Source organism: Panthera uncia, chromosome C2 (assembly GCF_023721935.1).
Source record: "Panthera uncia isolate 11264 chromosome C2, Puncia_PCG_1.0, whole genome shotgun sequence".
NCBI lineage: Eukaryota > Metazoa > Chordata > Mammalia > Carnivora > Felidae > Panthera > Panthera uncia.
This window is the reverse complement of record NC_064810.1, coordinates 2478412-2494603: the sequence shown is the minus strand read 5'-3', so window position 1 is coordinate 2494603 and position 16192 is coordinate 2478412. Positions and strand designations below refer to the sequence as shown.

At 47.9% G+C, this 16192-nt stretch overlaps 1 protein-coding gene across 2 annotated transcripts in view; it reads right to left on the bottom strand.

The window, feature by feature from the left end:
• Positions 1–16192, bottom strand: part of HSF2BP (heat shock transcription factor 2 binding protein) — a 93019-nt gene that overhangs the window by 76157 nt on the left and 670 nt on the right. Inside the window, exons 2-4 of one of the 2 annotated variants that reach the window (XM_049627773.1) lie at positions 15428–15690; positions 14509–14659; positions 1918–2021 (exon numbers count right to left, since the gene is read on the bottom strand). In XM_049627773.1, coding sequence (XP_049483730.1) covers positions 1918–2021; positions 14509–14659; positions 15428–15463 — 291 coding nt within the window. In that variant the 5' untranslated portion in view covers positions 15464–15690. The remainder of the gene's footprint in view (positions 1–1917; positions 2022–14508; positions 14660–15427; positions 15691–16192) is intronic. The other variant, XM_049627774.1, reaches the window with a different exon arrangement.

Here is a 16192-nt window from a genome sequence, read left to right as displayed (position 1 = left end):
GGGGGGGGGGGGGGGGGGGGGGGGGGGTCGGGTCAGGAGCTGTCGCTCCCCCCTCACGCTTTTTTATGACTTTGAGTCCACGCTGTGTTTTTCTCATCTTTGCTTACATGTGGATCCAGTAACCGCTGTCTTTTCCTAATGACGTCTACCCATACTGTGGTTCTTACTAGCAGTGCTCTAATGTGGGATCCAGTCCCTGAATTCTTTCCTGGTTCCTCAACTCTAAAATAAGCTTCCAGCGTCCAGCCCTATGATCTGTAGACACCTGGGCAGAGACCAGAGAAGAGGCTATGGAGGCAGCTCTCAGTTCTCTACAGCAAAAAGAGATGCGGCCTTGTTATGGCCAACACGAAGGGACTCCCATCTGTATCAAGTTGGCAGGAGAGTTAAACAGGAAACTTAGCTGGAAATAGGAAATAGTTTAATCTAAAATATTCCCATGTTGTAACTAAGGTCAAAGTGTCAGGGCAATAACATGCTGGTGATCTGACACTACTTTACCAAGGTCATTTCATCCATTCTATACTGACTGGTGCTTTACCAGAATGGCTTATTTTTATGCACTGCATCTAAAATGCCCACAAAACATGCACTTTTTCCCTATGCTTAACAATTAAAAAAACAAACAAACAGGAAGATTCTGCCCAGTTAAGTTTCAATTTCACAAGGATGTTTAGCAATTTAAGTACTGAACCAACAGGTGCATTGCTGATTTTTACCAAATTCCTTCTTGTATGTTGGTCAACTTCTTTCAGACCATGAAACTTTCAGGCCCAAATTAGCCACACTGGCATCTTAGTTGATCATGATCCAAACCATGACAAAACTAAAACTTCAACTTCAATTATGTGACACTCAACTCAGTTTTGAGACTAAAACTCTTTCCCTTTTTCTACCTGCTCAATATTCAAGTCCCTACAGACCCACCAGTTTTGGAAGGCCTCCACGGCAGCCTCAAGCATTTGGAATCCCTTCGCCAGAGGAGGCAGTGGGCCTGTGACCGGCTACCGCACATTCCTTCACACTAACAGCGCCTGCTGGTCCCGCTGAGCCAGGGGCAGCACCCGCCGGCAGGGGCAGCACCCACCGGGGCCCCAGGGAACCAAATACCTAGCTGCTGTTACTAATACTGTTACAGTGTTATTACTGGGAAAACAAAAAACAAAAAAAACATGCACACTCCGAATTTTATCATTTTATCCAAAGTGACAGGATAGTTGTAGCTTTACAGAAAAAAGGGGGAAATATTTGTTCCATAAAGTAAAAACGTGTAATTTTTGAGAAATCCTATTAGTCTTCTTAAATATGGAAATACATTGGTTATTTCTAAAAGATCACTAAATGGGGGTGCCGGGGTGGCTCAGTCGGTTGAGCATCCGACTTCAGCTCAGGTCATGATCTCACGGTTTGTGGGTTCGAGCCCCACGTCGGGCTGTGTGCTGACAGCTCAGGGCCTGGGGCCTCTTCGGATTCTGTGTCCCCCCTGCCCCTGCCCCTCCCCCACTTGCGCACACACTCTCTCAAAAATAAACACTGAAAAATTTATTTTAAAAAATAAAATAAAATATCGGTGAATGATCCCTTAATCATTAATATTTGTAGGTAATACATTTATCTCTGATTACGAATTATGATGTACACTTTTTAAGATTCTTACTATACTCTGACTTTTAAAGCTTTGCAACGATCTTTTAAACATGAAAATCAACAGAAAGTGACTATCACAAGTCACCCAGCAAATGTTCTCCATGTTAAATGGTCATAAAAGCCAACGTTTGACTATGTTCCAACCCATTCGGAATATATGCGTTTCAAGGCACAATCTCTCGAGGCTGAATAGACAAGCTGTTGGCAACACCACTTTGTGGACGCAGCCGTGACACGAGTGTGTTAAGCGGTGGCCCGTGAGCATCGTACCTTCTTCTCTCTCATGCCGTCAGCCTGCACGGTCTCCAGGCGGGCTTTAAAGTGCTCGCAGTCCATTCTCAGTCGCTCTAAGTCTTGCTCTCTCCTTTCCAGGTCTAGAAAAAAGAGGCACGACAATACTCAATATCTCAAATCACTACTCTTTGGTAAGAATCCATTTTGCCTAATCTTCTTTCAGGAAAAGCAGCACTGCTTGCTCACAACCAGTCCTTGACCCATATTCTAAGAGTCCTGCTCGTTTCGGTTTTCATCAGTTTGCAGCCCATAGCAGAAAGCACTATTTTTGTTGTCGTTTCTGGTCGTGTGTTTTTAAGACCTCGTTTTACTGCCAGACGTGTACTCGAGGCTTTAAGAAAGTGGGTTATTTAAAGGACTGAAGGCAGGGCTGAGAAGCCCGACTGTCTCGTGGCACAGACTTGTATCTGCTCCATAAAAAGCAGAAGGCAGCTCAGCGAGTAGACGGTGCCAGCCGGGGCTGATTCACAAAGCGCGTCTCACCAACTGGCAGACTGACTCAGGAGGAACAGCGGCAGTCAATGGAGGGTGGGAATAACGTGGTCACACAAAAAAGGCCACGGCGACAGCGTGGCACCACGGCATTCTTCCTCTCAACCACGTTCGCTTAGATGGCGATTCAAACAGCCAACACAATTCCCCAAAGACGTTCATGTTAATAAGTCTGAAATCAAAAGCATTATCAACTTTAAATAAAAGATATTATGACATTCATAAAGCAAAGAAGTCTAGAGCTTAAAATGTTAAGTGCCTCGACTTCAGGGACTGAGAAATCATCCATTTTTATGCTAATGTAAACAAAGATTTGAGGTGGAACACAGTCCACCTGTGTCCTGCTGTGTCCCTCGTCAGAGTTTCCTATTCGGAGGACTGAGTGGGGCCTGAAAACCTACACTTCCAGCAAGTTCCCAGGTGAGGCTGATACTGCTGATCTGGGAAGAGACTCTGAGAAAGACTGCTTCGGGACCACGGCCCGGCCTCTGGTCACTAACGAAATGAAATCGACACCCATCAGCACCAGCAAATGAGGGAGCCCGGCCACAGGAGCACGGGGTGCGGAGAAATGGAGGGTGGCGGGGGCAGCAGCCCGAAAACTGGTGCCTTCCCCTACCTGAGAGGGGAGGTGGCTTACAGCACTCCCCCCAGTGAAGTGCAGACCAGAGGGGGCTGTGGCTTCATAGCCCAGGGGTCTGACAAAGAGGGGACCACCAAGAACAGCAGGGGCATCCCAAAAGCTCTGGAGAAATGAATGGAGTCTGCATTTTCCAGGGGCCCATTACCCTAGAAGGGAGATTAGCACCTGAAGCTAATAGTCAGTTACAGATTATGAAACTGGCCAGAACTTCTCACTGAAAATGTGTTTCTGAGAAACTATGTGAATATGGGACTATTTCTTCTCCCTTAAATCAGTTCTCTTTCTCCCCTTCTATAACATATCACGCCACAGCAGGATTTTCCCAATTCTACACTCTGCCCTACCAATTGTGGCCACCGAAGAAATCAATGATCAGTCAAATGCTTTATTGTTTTTTTTTTAACGTTTGTTTATTTTTGAGAGAGAGAGAGAGAGAGAGACAGACAGAGCATGGGGGGGGGGGAGAGAGTGCAGACAGAGAGACACAGAATCTGAAGCAAGCTCTGGACTCAGAGCTGTCAGCACAGAGCCCAATGCGGGGCTTGAACTCACGAACCCTTAGATCATGACCTGAGTCGAAGCCAAACACTTAACCGACTGAGCCACCCAGGCACCCCTCAAGTACTATGCTTTAAAAAAACTACACAGTTGCCCTTTGTAACAAAGTTAAATTAAAACATATATTATTTACAATTATGAATGAACCATAAATTGCATATGGTAGAAAGAAAGAAAAAGAAAGAAAGAAAGAAAGAAAGAAAGAAAGAAAGAAAATCAAAAAAGGAACTAAATTAGTGGTGCAAATTTTTTCTTTGCAGTTCACTTTTACATTCTCTTGTATCATTAAGCGGTGTATCATTCAAACATGGCAAAGAAGATAGAAAATTACATCCTTACAAGCTTTACCATGTGTAAAATATGGAGGAATTAATTCTGACCACCCAGAAGATTTTCATTACAGTAACTTCATAATCTCTCGCTCTATATACCTGTATACAACTTTATCATAGGCTACCATAACACAGGACACGGTCAAAACGTCCCACTCTCCTACAGGTGCCCCACAGAATTCAAACTCAGCATCAGGGAAGCCACACCCGCCCACCATGAGCCCACCCCAGCCCCCGGAGGCAGAGGGTGCCTTTCTGCTGTCCGAGGCCGCCGCCTTGTGGCCGGATGGGAGCACTGCCACCACTGTCCAACAGAACCCCCACCTTGCGTTGTCAGTTTGGCCCCCAGCAGTGCCTGCGGTGTTTGCCAGAACAAACACCACAAGGGCAGGGATTTTCATGTTTTGTTTTCTGATACATCCCAAATCCCTAGAACAGCACACGGAATTTTATAAATATGTCACATAAATAAATTCCACTTCTCTACACATTCCTTCTGCTAATCCTTGAATAGAGAAAAATGCACAGCTACTTTGATTGTCTCATTCTCATAATGAGAATATACCTTTTTTATGATTTTTTTAAAATCCAGGGACAGAAAGAATATGGACAGTAAATGATCCACTATGTGTAACCAAGACATTATCCTACGCAGTCTCAATATCAGAATAGGATCACCCAGCCTAAGATTCTTTCAACTGCTCAACTTTAGTGTCCAGAATGAAGGAGAAACCTCCTCCATTTAACTGTTAACTAATTAAAAGAGCGGCCAAGACAGACCACCAATATATAAACACAATCTACGTCACAGGCTATTTCAACGTCGATCTGGTTTGAAACTTACAATCCTTTTTTGATAGTTCCAATAACATGAGAACGCCTGTATCTCTTAACGTTTAAGTTATTGGTGGGAAGGGTACAGTGAACTATTACAGGCAGGAGACAGAGCTATAACTGAAAAGCAGCATTTCTAAAACACTGAGCAAAGAAATGTAACCCACACAAGAGATCGATTTCCCTACCCTTTTTTGATCACCAGGTATGCTTATAATAAGCAAAGCAAACTATCAGTTGTTCCATGTACGTTAATACGAAAGTATTGTTTTTGATCAAAAGAGCCAAAAGTCTCAAATCCAAAATGCAAGCTTTTAAACAGCCCTTAACTTCTCCCTCTGCATCACTCTCCAATAGGTTCAGAAAAGGATTTACAGTTAGCCGCTATGGACTCCATTTACTTTGAACTGAGATTTGGAGGGTGTATAACAAAGCACCACAAACTGGGCGGCTTAGAACAGAAACGTCTCCTCTCCTAGTTCCGGAGGCCATGGGTCCAAGACCACAGTGTCAGCAGGCCCAGGCTCCCTCCGAAACCCGCGGGTGAGGATCCTCCCTGGCCTTCTCCAGCTTTCAGCAGCCCTGCTGTTCCAAAATTCCCATCCGCCTCCGCTGTCATTGGCCTTCTCCTGGTCTCTTCACATCAGCTTCCTCGTGTACATCTTCTTTCTCGGTGTCCAAATTTCCCTTTTGTAAGGACACCTGTCATACTGGATCAGGGCCCACCCTAAAGACCTTGTCTTATCTTAACATAATCAGCCTGTCAACAATGTAAGTTCAAAAAGTGATAAAATGAGAGTAGTTCAGAATTCATTTTTTAAAAATCCTTCGTTTAAAGACATTACGTGAATCTGAAATCCTGCTACCCACTCTAAGCCAGAAAAACAACACTTTGATTAGCCGTCAAATTTTTAAAACAAATCAAAGGGGGTGGGGGGAAAGAGGTGGAACCGGAACATGGAAATCGCATTTTTTTCTCCTGCACTGCCAAAAACCTGCTCCCCAAACCACTCTTCTTTCTCTACCTTAAAGGCCACTGGAGTTGTCTCTTGTAGGAAGAAGAAAATGTGTGACCAACGGGAATTCGTTCTACTGTTGGCACTGCCAATGGACGTGGCAGCACCTTGGATCACTAACTTCAACATCTGTGTGTTGGAGCCCCTTAGTCCACGGGTAAATGCCAAAGAAAGGGGGCCGGATTTCATCCTCTGTATGTCCGTACATTACCTAGCAATGCTTGGCAAACACCAGGCAGACAGGGCACCTCTACCTGAGTGACTCATCCACCACATTCGCTGGAAGACTTGAAAATAAACACCATCACAAAAAATAAGATCAACCTTGCCAAATTCAAATGAATTCTGTTAAAGCATTTCTCAAACTGTTGAGTTGGGAAACGTTTCATTTATTGGCATACAGAGATAATGTTAACGACTGCGTGTCGGGAGCGATTCGTTCAAATAACGTACGTCTCTGCCTTCTCCATCGTGGCTACGTCCCCACTTCCTCTGTCCAAAAGCCCATTAGGTCTCTTTTCCTCTCTCCCAGTCCCCTGTGCTCTGGACCATCTCCACGTGCCCTTGAGATCCACTCTCCTCCGTGCTCTGTGCTCCAAGAGGCAAAAGTGAACACCCACGGCACCCAGGCTCCTGTTAGACCAGGACAGGGGCAGGGGCAAGAGGAGACACGCTGGGGCACTTACTCCCCACTGCATCATCGCTGCCCATCTTCCAGTGGCAGCAACTCCCCTTCCTGGTGAGGCAGGCCCCTGCCCTCCTGCGCATCTGGAAGCTCTTGGGGAGGCCCTGGAACCCCACTCCCCTAGCTCCCTAGCGTGGGTTCCCCAAACCTGGACCACACCCGTCCCTCCACAGCACGCTCCATGTTACCCCTTTTGTTCCTGCCAACACATGGGGAAAAGACACTCTGACATTATCTCATTTGGGTCACAATAAACTTTCGGTCGTATCAAATAATCTTTTTTTCTTTTTTAAGATTTTATTTCTGAGTCATCTCTCCACCCAACGCGGGGCCCGAACTCCCAACCCCAAGATGCGGCGAACCAGGCTCCACCTGCTGAGCCCGCTGGGCACCCCGATAATGCCCTGTTGGCACTCACTCTTCCTTCCATCCCACTCTTCGCGATTCTCTCTCTGGTTCACATTTCTGTGGCCCAGAAATTATCATTCTTCTCTGAGCTGTAAACAGAGGTCTTCCTCTTCTCATTAATACTAAACTCGGGAAATTAATCTCCGAACACCCGTCAACACTTGAGAGACCATGTGGTACTAGTAGTTTTCCACACCCGCTTCTAACAACCCAAGAGCGCCTAAGGGACGCTTACGGCTCTGTGAACAGTAGTTTTTCCACTTTACCAGGTTTTTTAAACTTTTTATTTGGAAACAATTTCAAACTTACGAAACATCACACAAATAAAAATCATACAAAGAATACCCACATTCCTTTTCCCCAGACTCATCTACTGGCAACATTTCACATCTGCTCACCCCTTGTACCACAGACAGACACACACGCAATACGCACTATGAGCCAGCTGAGGTAAGTTACATCTATCACAGCCCTTTACTTCTAAATACTTCAGTGGGTATTTCCCAGGAATAGGGATGTCCTAGACACCTACTCTATACAGTTGTCAACTTCAGAAAAATTAATACCTCTATCTAATCTGCCGACATTCAAATTCTCTCAAATGACCCCAAACCGTCCTTTATAGCATTTTCTTCCTTCAAGGCACAACAACCAGTCAAGTGTCAGGAATTGCCTTCGACTGTCATTGTATCTTTGGCCTCCTTTAATCTGGAACATCTCCATAGTCTGTCTTTCCTGTAGGACATTACCAAATGTTTTTAACAATTTAAAAATCACAACCACATATATGGAAGGACTTACATTTCCAGCTATAATGGTGAGTGAACAGATCAATCTACCCACCAAGAATAATTACAAAAGCAGAACTTAAAAAAATGGACTCCTCTGAAAGTATGTGAGAGCTCCTGAGTCACACAGGCCTTTAGGCTACAGGACCCAGAGACGAGGAAAGTGCCCTGAGGTACAGGACCCCAGCTTCCCACTTCATTCTTCCCAAAGACCCTGGCATAATCCAAAGCAGCACAGGGAAAGAGGCAGCAAAGCTGGGCAGAGCAGCCAGTGGTGGCACAGAGCTGGGAAATGAAAATAAATTCCAGAGCTATCAGACAGCCAAGACTTAGGGTGGGCCATGATCCCAGAGGAGATAGGAGCACAGAAAAATGAGCTGATGTCGGAGCCGTCTCTCTCCTGCAGGCACTCAGCAGAGCATAAGCAGAACACAGAGGCTGTAGAGGAAAGCAGACAGTGAGTGGGGGGAGACGGGGGCACCACTTGCTGGAGAAAAATACCATCACCGAAAGTCTCTACAAGTTTCACTTGAAAAACTCCCCTAATCGATAAAAAATTACAAAGACTACCAAGAGGGAAATTAGACAATACAAGCAGATCAACAGGTGATCCAGATATTAGAATTATCAGATTCAAGGGCACCGGGGAGGGCTCAGTTGGTTAGGCGTCCAACTTCAGCTCGGGTCAAGATCTCACAGTTTGTAGGTTCGAGCCCCACATCAGGCTCTGTGCTGACAGCTCGGAGCCTGGAGCCTGCTTCGGATTCTGTGTCTCCCTCTCTCTGCCCCTCCCTAACTCACACTCTGTCTCTTTTTCTCTCTAAAAAATAAATTTTAAAAAGTAAAAGGTAAAAAATAGAATTATCAGATTCAGACTTTAAAATAACTGTAATTAATGTTACAGGAAAAAAAAGGCAAAAACAGAATTTCATCAGGGAGCTACAATAAAACACAACCAAGTGGATATCAATATAAAAACTAATAAATACTAATCCTAAGTTACATAAAAAAAATAACAGAATAAAGAATTCAGAATCAAATTCACACATACACAGCCATTTACAACAAAGCCGTCTCTGTACTAAAGGAAGGAAAGACTGTCTTTTTAATAAATGGGGCTGGGTCAGTTGGCCACATATGTCTAGTGACTATTTTTTTTTAATTTTTTTAAATGTTTTTATTTATTTTTGAGACAGAGAGAAACAGAGCATGAGCACGGGAGGGGCAGAGAGAGAGGGAGACACAGAATCCGAAGCAGGCTCCAGGCTCTGAGCTGTCAGCACAGAGCCCGACGCGGGGCTCGAACTCACGGACTGCAAGATCATGACCTGAGCTGAAGTCAGACGATTAACCAATTGAGCCACCCAGGCGTTCCCCCCCCCCTTTTTTTTTTCAATTTTTGTCTAGTGACTATTTTTTAAATAGACAGGGACAGCATGAATTATACAAGAACTTCATCATCACAGAAAGTTCTATTGGACAATGCCAACAGAGGCAAGATGTTGCTGCACAGGTGCAGCAGCAGGTGCTGTGTTTTAAAGTACACAAAATAACTTGTTTCTATTGCTAAAGAAAATTAGTCAAATATCTCTCCAGTATATCATGGCCACACTAGTTTGTATTCATTACTGATATTCAAGGAACAAAACAAGGCTGGTTCACAATATTAACACGGTAATAGATAAATAAACATATTTCAGTAAATTTTAAAAGGTTAAAACTAATGTTGCAGATTTTAAAACGTTAGAAATAAGACTGCAATTTATGTTTGGTGTCAACACGAAAAATTATACGATCACAACTCAAGACTCTGAGGATCTGACTGCCACTAAGACATCAAGTTGTTTTTAAATTGTATCACCTAACATCTCAAAGGCAACCTACGTGTTTGAAAAGTGGTCTATAGGACAATGGAGATTGAAACAGGCTGAATGTGGTGCTGGGAAAACTGGACAACAACATGCAGAGAAATGAACCTGGACCACTTACGCCATACACAAAAATAAACTCAAAATGGATGAAAGACCTAAATGTGAGACAGGAAACCATCAAAATCCTAGAGAAGAACACAGGCAACCATCTCTCTGACCTCAGCCACAGCAACTTCTTACTCGACATGTCTCCTGAGGTAAGGGAAACAAAAGCAAAAATGAACTATTGGGACCTCTTCAAGATAAGAAGTTTCTGCACAGTAAAGGAAATAATCAACAAAACTAAAAGGCAACTGACAGAATGGGAGAAGATATTCACAAATGTCATATCGGATAAAGCGTTAGTATCCAAAAATCTGTAAGAACTTACCAAACTCCACACCCAAAAAACAAATAATCCAGTGAAGAAATGGGCAAAAGACATGAATAGACACTTCTCCAAAGAAGACATCCAGATGGCCGACAGACACATGAAAAAACGCACATCGCTCAACCTCAGGGAAATCAAATCAAAACCACAATGAGATACCACCTTACACCTGTCAGAATGGCTAAAATGAACTCAGGAAACTATAGATCCTGGCAAGGATGTGGAGAAACAGAAACCCTCTTGCACTGCTGGTGGGTATGTAAGCAGCCACTTTGGAAAACAGTATGAAGGTTCCTCAAAAAATTAAAAATACAACTACCCAATTGCACTACTAGGCATTTATCCAAGAGATACAGGTGTGCTGTTTCAAAGGGACACATGCACCCCCATGTTTACAACACCACCATCAACAATAACTTAAGTATGGAAAGAGCCCAAATGTCCATCGATGGATGAATGGATAAAGATGTGGTATATAGATATAGATACAGATACACACACGTATCTATATACGTATCTATATCTATAGAAGTATCTACAGATACACACACACACACACACACACACACACACAATGGAGTATTACTCGGCAATCAAAAAGAATGAAATCTGGCCATTTGCAACTACGTGGATGGAACTAGAGGGTATTATGCTAAGTGAAACTAGTCAGAGAAAGACAAAAACCATATGACTTCATTCATATGAGGACTTTAAGAGACAAAACAGATGAACATAAGGGAAGGGAAACAAAAATAACATAAAAACAGGGAGGGACACAAACCTTAAGAGACTCTTAAATACAGAGAACTGAGGTTGCTGGAGGGGTGGGGTGGGGTGGGGGGATGGGCATCAAGGAGGGCACTTGTTGGGCTGAGCACAGTGTTAAGCGTAAGTGATGAATCACTCAATTCTACTTTTGGAACCATTGTTACGCTGTACGTTAAGTAACTTGGAGAAAAGAAAAGAGGCTGAGTGACTTTTTCACTGTTTCTCTAAATGAACCAGTGCCAATCAAGAAAGACAAGGAATTATCAGACCTTGTGACGTAATTATGAAACAAAAGTACCTAACCCTGATTTCAAGCTTCAAGATCGGTATAACTGAAAAACACCCTGAGGTTGCACAGCAAAAGGTTTAAAATCTTGACCATTCCTGATTTACGTCAAAGTCCACTTTGGTCCTTTCTCCCAGCACCGAGGGGCCTATGGCACCTTAGCTTCATGAGACAGCAAGCAAGTTGGACAGAAGAGAACGCAGACACCGGGCGAGAAGTAACCTCAGGACCAAATATTCAGGCACAGAGAATAAAATGGGAGGCAAAAACAGGGGCCCTGCCCTCCCACCCACTCTCACCGTAAGATGAGAATAAAACTTTATCGGAAGGAAAAGAACGGTGTGCTACGACATCTAACGGGACTAACAGGAAGACAGATCTTATCTAGACAGTCACATAAGAAAGTGAATCTGAACCTGAGTCTAAGTCCAATAACAAAATCTTTTAAGCCATGGTACCGTTTTGCTTAGGTTTTCGGGCGGTATTGCTTTCTTGGGGAAGGGGGTGTTTTTCTGGTCTTTATCCTAAAAGCAACGAGAAGCCATTGAAGAATTAAGCAGGGGAATGACACAAGCTAACAACGGTTAAAAACTGCACGGGCTGCAGTGCACACGACAGACTGGAAAGTGACGACAAGCGGACGCTGCCAGGAGGCAGAGCTTCAGGCAAAACACGAAACAACAAGACAACAGTGTCCTGGGCTCGGATCAGTGGTGGCCGTGGCAGTGGCAGTGGCAGTGGCAGTGGCGGCAGGCTAGTGAATTCAGGATGCATCCATGAGTGGCAACGTACAGGACTTAATGGGACGAGAGATTGGGGGTGCGGGGGAGGAGAGGCGGACAGTGAGGAGGATCCCAGGTCTCTAGGCGGATGGAGGTGCTGGGGAGGCTGAGCCAGCCCAGCGTGGGGTGGGGTAGGAGGATGGATACCACGAGTCAGAGGTCAGAAAGTAGCAATGTGTCCTGCAGTTTGTTAGGCTGGGCTAACAAACATATAGAGCCAGCTGCCAAGTGAACAGGAAAGAACACACTGCAATGTCTTAACAGCCCCTCTCTCGGTGACCACTCGTTCATAAAAAGCTTGTTTTGTAAAATCCCAGACTGTCAGAAATTCTGCTGTTTGGAATTATACCACTAAAAAGAAATCATCCTCCTGTTCCCTGCAGAATCAAAGTCACTGGGACACAGAGCAGCAGCCTTGATTTCCTGCTGGCTGCAGAGCTTCAAATAAGGCACTTCAGACATGATGTTCCACATCTATCTACATTTTGTGGTTTTCAAAGACAAGGCCCGGGTCCACTGTAGTAGGATATGGTGACAGCCCCACACACGGCCCTATTTTACTTGGAGCCCATCAAAACATGTTTAAGGTGCACTTCACCTGAACTCCATCCCTCCCCAAATCCCTCGGCAATGCTGGCCTTTTGTTGTCAAGAGGCCCACCGTTCCTCTGCTGTGTGGTCTCCCTCGTCGGGCTGCGGGTCCCTCCTGATGGCTACAGACTGGCTACTTGTAAGACAAATAGTGAGAATTTGAAACTATCGTTAAAAAAAAGCAAGAAGAAACACCGAGGAGTCGGATACAGGAACGCAAGCCTGGGGGTCTGGGCCGAGCCGAGGACCAGAGATCAACCCGGGAGCCACTGGCATGGAGACAGACATGAAGCTGTGTGTGCAGGCGACCACCCACGGAAAAGCCACGGAGTGAGAGGAGAAGGGGCCTAGGCCTGAACCTCAGGCAGCTCCACTAGCCAAAAGGCTGCCGCAGAGGAGGACACATCGGCAAAGCAGGCCAAGACAGAATGGCCAGAGAGCGGGAAGAGATGGCCGCGGGGCCTGAGGAAGACCAGGGGATGGGCGGGAAGAGCTCCCAAAGCCTGTGATCAAGTCACCGCGGATGCTTCTGTGGCCCTCACTCCTGCACGCACCGCAATGTGACGTGGTGTCTCTAAAGACTGACTCGTGCTTAAAAAAAAAAAAGAAAAAAAAAAAGGAATGCTCTTCCTCATCTCTGCCTTAAAAAAAAAAAAAAAAAAAAAAAGACTGACTCGTGCTGACCAATCCGTGAGACCCTGAGCGCAGGTTGACTACCCCGCGGAGAGACATAACCACCCAGCACGCTGACATACCCTGCTACGGGTCGGCACGTCGCCTCCCCAAAGACAAACGCGTGCGGCGACGGACTGCTCTCCGAGGGTCGTCGGAGGAGCACGGGACCAGAAGCAGGGACTCAGAGGCCAGTGACCTGGAGCGACAGCGTAACCAGTGACACGAGCACATGCGGCAGGATCCCAGGGGAAACAGAGGTCCAGATGTTGAGATGCACGGAAAGGACTACTTACAGAGAGGAGAGCGGCATAGGGGACACAACGGGGTTGCTGAGGCACCCAGAAACTAGCGACAGCGCACCCGACGAGGGAATGGGAGAGACTCAGCGGGAGCTGAGACCGTCTCCGGGGCCCTGAGGTGGAAGCCACGGCTGTGGAGGCCGCAGGAGGAAACACCCCAACCCCTGTCTCCGCCCCTGACGCCTTCCACTGGTGAGCCCCGGGCAGCCAGCAAGAAGTCAGAGGCGGGCAGTCCGCAGGAGCCCACTGCTGGGGGCGCACACCACAGGGCAGAGGAGAGCGGGTCTGAGGATTCCAAAGAGAAAACAAACAGGGCAGGGAACTCCGGCAGGCATGCGCGTTTCCCCGTCCAGCGGACACGGCTGCGCCCTCCGCCGGGGACACGCGCGCAAACCCGGCGTGCCGTCCCCACACCTTCTCGTCGGCACTAGCGCTGGGGACCTGCGGCCTTCCTAGAGACCACCGGGGATGGTGAGCGGTCCGACGCAGTGTGGCGCGTCAGCCTGGAGCGCCGCGGGCGGACTCAGCTATAATTCGGCCTCAGCTACGCAAGCGCAGTCAGCCCCAGAGGCTGCCTTGAGGACGTCAACGGGCGCCCAGACTGCTACCCGACGGGCAGCCCAGCTCACATCTCCAACTCTGAACGGACAAGTCCTGGCAGTCCCGGACTTCAATCAGGGCCAGACACGGACCTGTCCGTCCACCCAGAGACAAGTACGCACGCGCCGGTCTCTCCACACACGCGTAACTCCATGCAAGCCGTCCACGGGGCAAGATCTTCAACTGCCGCGCTTAATTTTCAGAGCAGCGCTTTTCAATGACAAAAGCGTCACCCGTGTTTGCCAGGGACGGGAGGTGGAGGGGAAGAGACGCTGGTGCGATAGTCTGGAAGAGCTGGCAGCCCTTCTTCCAACACGAGCTTAGGCGTCTGAGCCCCTCATGTGAGGGCACCTCTGTTCCTTAGGTCTTATCTGACTCCCCCAAAAGGAATTACAAGGACTGTAGCAGCACCTCGAGGCGTATTCACAGTTGCCCCACGGTTGTTAACGGGAGACTGGTCTGCTGGAACAGACAGCGTCGCCGCCGATGGCTGCTAAGGGTAAGACTCACTTTTCTCTACAATCTTTAACTTCTGGAAGCTTTCCAGCACTTCCCCATTTAATATTCTGGGCAAGAAGTCCCGGATTTGCATTACTTCAGTCGTCAGGCGTTCCAGGTCCTTCTTTCTGACTTTCACAAATTCTTCTTTAGATCCCACCTGCTAAAACAACAAGCAGATCTTAAGATTATTAACATTTCTCTGTGGAGGACAACGACCCGACCCGCAGCCCTAGGCAGCCTCCTTTCCCTAGCGCCTCTACGTTCCTGACGGTTTCCGTAGCAGGGCTCTGCTCTACCCAGCCCGCCCTCTGCTCCGTAGGGTACATCTTGACAGCTGGAGCCACAGGCAGCAAGGGGAAGCCAGTTTTTGTCTTCTCCCTGCACCGAGGCCTGAAGCCATCCTCCTGAAAGCCAAGGACAGGCCCGGCACCCGGCTCCTCGGGAGCAACGGGAAGGTCACTGCACTCCTGCTGGGGGCACCTGGCCCGCGGGGGGGGTCATCTCACTTGGCATCCCCAACCCCTCAAGGTTGTCCGGGTCACGAGCAGAGGCACAGGCAGGTTAAGTGACCTCCTTAGCGTAACGCCGTTAACGGGACAGAACCGGACCGTGAACCCGGGTCTCTCCCGCATCACCTGCTGTGGAGGCGACAGCGTGGCGACCTGTGGCCTGCGTTCTCCCTGCACCTTGCACTGAGCCTTGGAAGGCGCGTTAGGGCCTTGCGAGGAGGGCCGGGCTCGGACCGCATGTCCCGCCGCCGCGCCCACGGCCCCCGCGCGGGGGTCCCCGCCACGCCTCCAGCCCCCCGCCCGGGCCACGCTGCCCCGCGGACGAGGCCCAGGGCTGTCCAAGGAGCCCTGGGCAAGCCCAGAAGGGCAGCCACACGGCGCGAGAAAGAGAATGGCGGCCGCCCGGACCCCTCACTGACCCGTGAGGCCTCCTCAGCGCCGCCTGCTTCGCCCATGGCCGCCGCAGCGAAAGCTCCGTGCGCCTGCGCGGCGGCGCGCCCTCTGACCCCCTCACGCCAGAAAGAGCGGGAACGTATCCACGCCGGGGGTGGTCAGGACGGCGAGCCACGAGGCTCAAACCTCGCAGAGTTCGCGCTGCATTTTCGGTTTTACGGACGAGGGTTGGGCATGGTGAGATCCCGCGTCGGCTCTCCTGGCTTAGCCGGGGCTTTAAACTCATTAACTGCAAAATAGAAGTACAGTGAAACCCAAGTGTAAGTGTCAAGTTAAATAAGTCAAATCGGGATTGGGCCTTTCCTGTTTGGCAAGGGACGCTAGACCAACGGGCTGTGTGTTCAAAGGAACAGCCGCCAAGCAGCCGGCGGCCATGCTCCCACGCAGGGCTCTAAGCTCCAATAGCAAGGCTCGAAACTCTCCGACAACAGACTCCTCGCGAAGTCAGCCCTGGATAGGGAAGGTCAGTCTAGCCAGCTGGCTAAATAACTGAGACGACCACCATATAAGATGCCACCTAGTCCATTTACTTGCCCCAGTAGGACCACTAAATTCACAAAATAGGGTGCAGCCTGTAGGTTCAAATGTACTGGGTTACTACGATAACTAAGACGTCGTTTATTTCTAAGCTGGCAGGAAGCCAACACTGCCAGAGTTCCCTGAATGCTCTCCAGGCCTAAGGATGGACTCACAAGCACTCCCTCCAAACTCCTGCCCCACACCGGGACCTG